This window comes from Panicum hallii, chromosome 1 (assembly GCF_002211085.1).
Source record: "Panicum hallii strain FIL2 chromosome 1, PHallii_v3.1, whole genome shotgun sequence".
NCBI lineage: Eukaryota > Viridiplantae > Streptophyta > Magnoliopsida > Poales > Poaceae > Panicum > Panicum hallii.
The window spans coordinates 52,383,779-52,386,196 of record NC_038042.1 but is presented as its reverse complement, the minus strand read 5'-3'; the positions used below and the strand labels follow the sequence as shown (position 1 = coordinate 52,386,196).

At 61.9% G+C, this 2,418-nt stretch overlaps 1 protein-coding gene across 1 annotated transcript; it reads left to right on the top strand.

The window, feature by feature from the left end:
• The first annotated feature begins 222 nt into the window (after positions 1 to 222).
• On the top strand, positions 223 to 2,137 carry LOC112875150 (B3 domain-containing protein Os02g0683500-like). Its single transcript, XM_025938923.1, has one exon. The coding sequence runs from the start codon at positions 681 to 683 to the stop codon at positions 1,932 to 1,934; it is 1,254 nt and encodes a 417-aa protein (XP_025794708.1). The 5' UTR covers positions 223 to 680; the 3' UTR covers positions 1,935 to 2,137.
• Positions 2,138 to 2,418: the final 281 nt, after the last annotated feature.

Sequence of the window (2,418 nt, the reverse complement as noted above, 5' to 3'; positions counted from 1 at the left end):
CCCCCCTCTACCCGTGCGAAAGGAACACGCACGCACCCGCCGCACGCAGACGGTGCCGCCTGCTGCGGCTGCGCAGGCAGGCAGCTTAGCCGCAGCCCACAGGCCACAGCCACAAATTAACCTCACCACCACCAGCGACACAGCACAGCAGCAGCAGCAGCAGCACCACCTCCATCTATCCGCGCCGCGTCGCCGTCGCCATCCCCATCCCATCTGGCCACATCCCAAAGGCGTCCGCCGCGCTGTGCAGCCGTCAATGCGGACGCCTGCGGCCTAATTCTTCTCTCCCTCCCCGCCGCCTAGCTCGCTCTTTCGCTCCCGTCCTTCCTGTTCCTGCCTGCATTCCCCCTCTCAGGCTGGCCTCCGCTCCCCGCTCCAGAGTAGCATAGCAAGCAACAGCGGCGCGTTCGTACACGCATACACAGGTAGATCCGATCCCGCTCTACGCAGCCCTATAGTAGCGTCGACGTCTGCAGCCTCCGCAACACTGTCTCTTCGCTGGCCACGCCTCCCAGCTAGCTCCAGCCACCAGGGCAGGTTCCAGCTGCTGTCGTCGCAGCGGAACCTAGCAGCAAGTGGAAGGAAGGGAAGGAGGAGGCGCCGGGGGCGACAAGAAATACCGGGGGAACGAAGAAAGCGTAGAGCTTGTGCGTGCCGCTACTGGTGTGTTCGTGGTGGCTATGGATCATCACTTCGCTGCTGCGAGCGGGCGATTCTCTAGGTCGGAGGCGGCGGACGAGGAGCAGGAGGCGGACGCGTCTAATTCCAGGCGCGAGATCTCCTTCATGCCGGCGGCCGCGGCCGCCACCGCGTCGTCTTCGGCGGCTGCCTCCGGGTCCGCGTCCACGAGCGCATCTGCGTCGGCCTCGGGGAGCAGCAGCGCCGCCCCCTTCCGCTCCGCGTCGGGGGATGGCGCCGGGGCGTCGGGGAGCGGCGGTGGCGGCGGCTCGGGGGACGCTGAGGCGGTGGAGAAGGAGCACATGTTCGACAAGGTGGTGACGCCGAGCGACGTGGGGAAGCTCAACCGGCTGGTGATCCCGAAGCAGTACGCGGAGAAGTACTTCCCGCTGGACGCGGCGGCCAACGAGAAGGGCCTCCTCCTCAGCTTCGAGGACAGCGCCGGCAAGCACTGGCGCTTCCGCTACTCCTACTGGAACAGCAGCCAGAGCTACGTCATGACCAAGGGCTGGAGCCGATTCGTCAAGGAGAAGCGCCTCGTCGCCGGGGACACCGTCTCCTTCTCCCGCGCCGCCGCCGAGGACGCGCGCCACCGGCTCTTCATCGACTGGAAGCGCCGGGTCGACACCCGCGGCCCGCTCCGATTTTCCGGCCTCGCGCTGCCGATGCCGCTGGCGTCGCACTACGGCCCCCACCACTACAGCCCGTGGGGCTTCGGCGGCGGCGGCGGGGGCGGAGGGTTCTTCATGCCGCCCTCGCCGCCCGCCACGCTCTACGAGCACCGCCTCCGGCAGGGCCTCGACTTCCGCGGCATGACCTACCCCGCGCCGACCGTGGGAAGGCAGCTCCTATTTTTCGGCTCGGCCAGGACGATGCCTCCGCACGCGCCGCTCCAGCCGCGCGCCCCGACGCTACCGCTGCATTACACGGTGCAACCCAGCGCCGCTGGCGTAACCGCCGCGTCACGGCCGGTCGTTCTTGACTCGGTGCCGGTCATCGAGAGCCCGACGACTGCCGCCAAGCGCGTGCGGCTGTTCGGCGTCAACCTCGACAACAACCCGCAGCAAGACGGCGGCGAGGCGAGCCATCAAGGCAATGCGTTGTCGTTGCAGATGCCCGGGTGGCAGCAAAGGACGCCGACTCTAAGGCTGCTAGAATTGCCTCGTCATGGCGCGGAATCCTCCGCCGCGTCGTCACCGTCGTCGTCGTCTTCCTCCAAGAGGGAGGCGCGCTCAGCTTTGGATCTCGATCTGTGACCTAAAGGGAAAAATCAAAGGAAAGTTCAACAATTCTTTCTTCTGCTTGCTTTCGTTTTCCTTACCTCTCTTTTGATTAATCCATCCATTATAGCTTTTGATGATAGGAGCTAGGATTTGCCGTTTTCCTTTGTTTTTGGCTCTTAACTTTTTTGATGAGTTGATTTGAGAAGATACAGATAAACACTAGGAAAATCGATCAATGTTTCTCCCAAATCCGTGTCATGTTCTTCGATCGTTCAGCACTCCTGATCTGAATTTTCTCGCGCTGTTACATTCCGTTCGTGTGTGCTTCAGTACTCTTGTCCCGATTTAATAGGAAATGCAGTCTCATATCGATTCCCTACATATGATAACATGTGCCTGCAAATCTGTCTATCATCTCCTAACATGTCTCAAGATTTGAAGATATGCATCAGATCAGCAGAATTATGCAGTGCTCGCGCAACTGAAGAAGCAGCATCAATCTTTGTCATGATCTTTG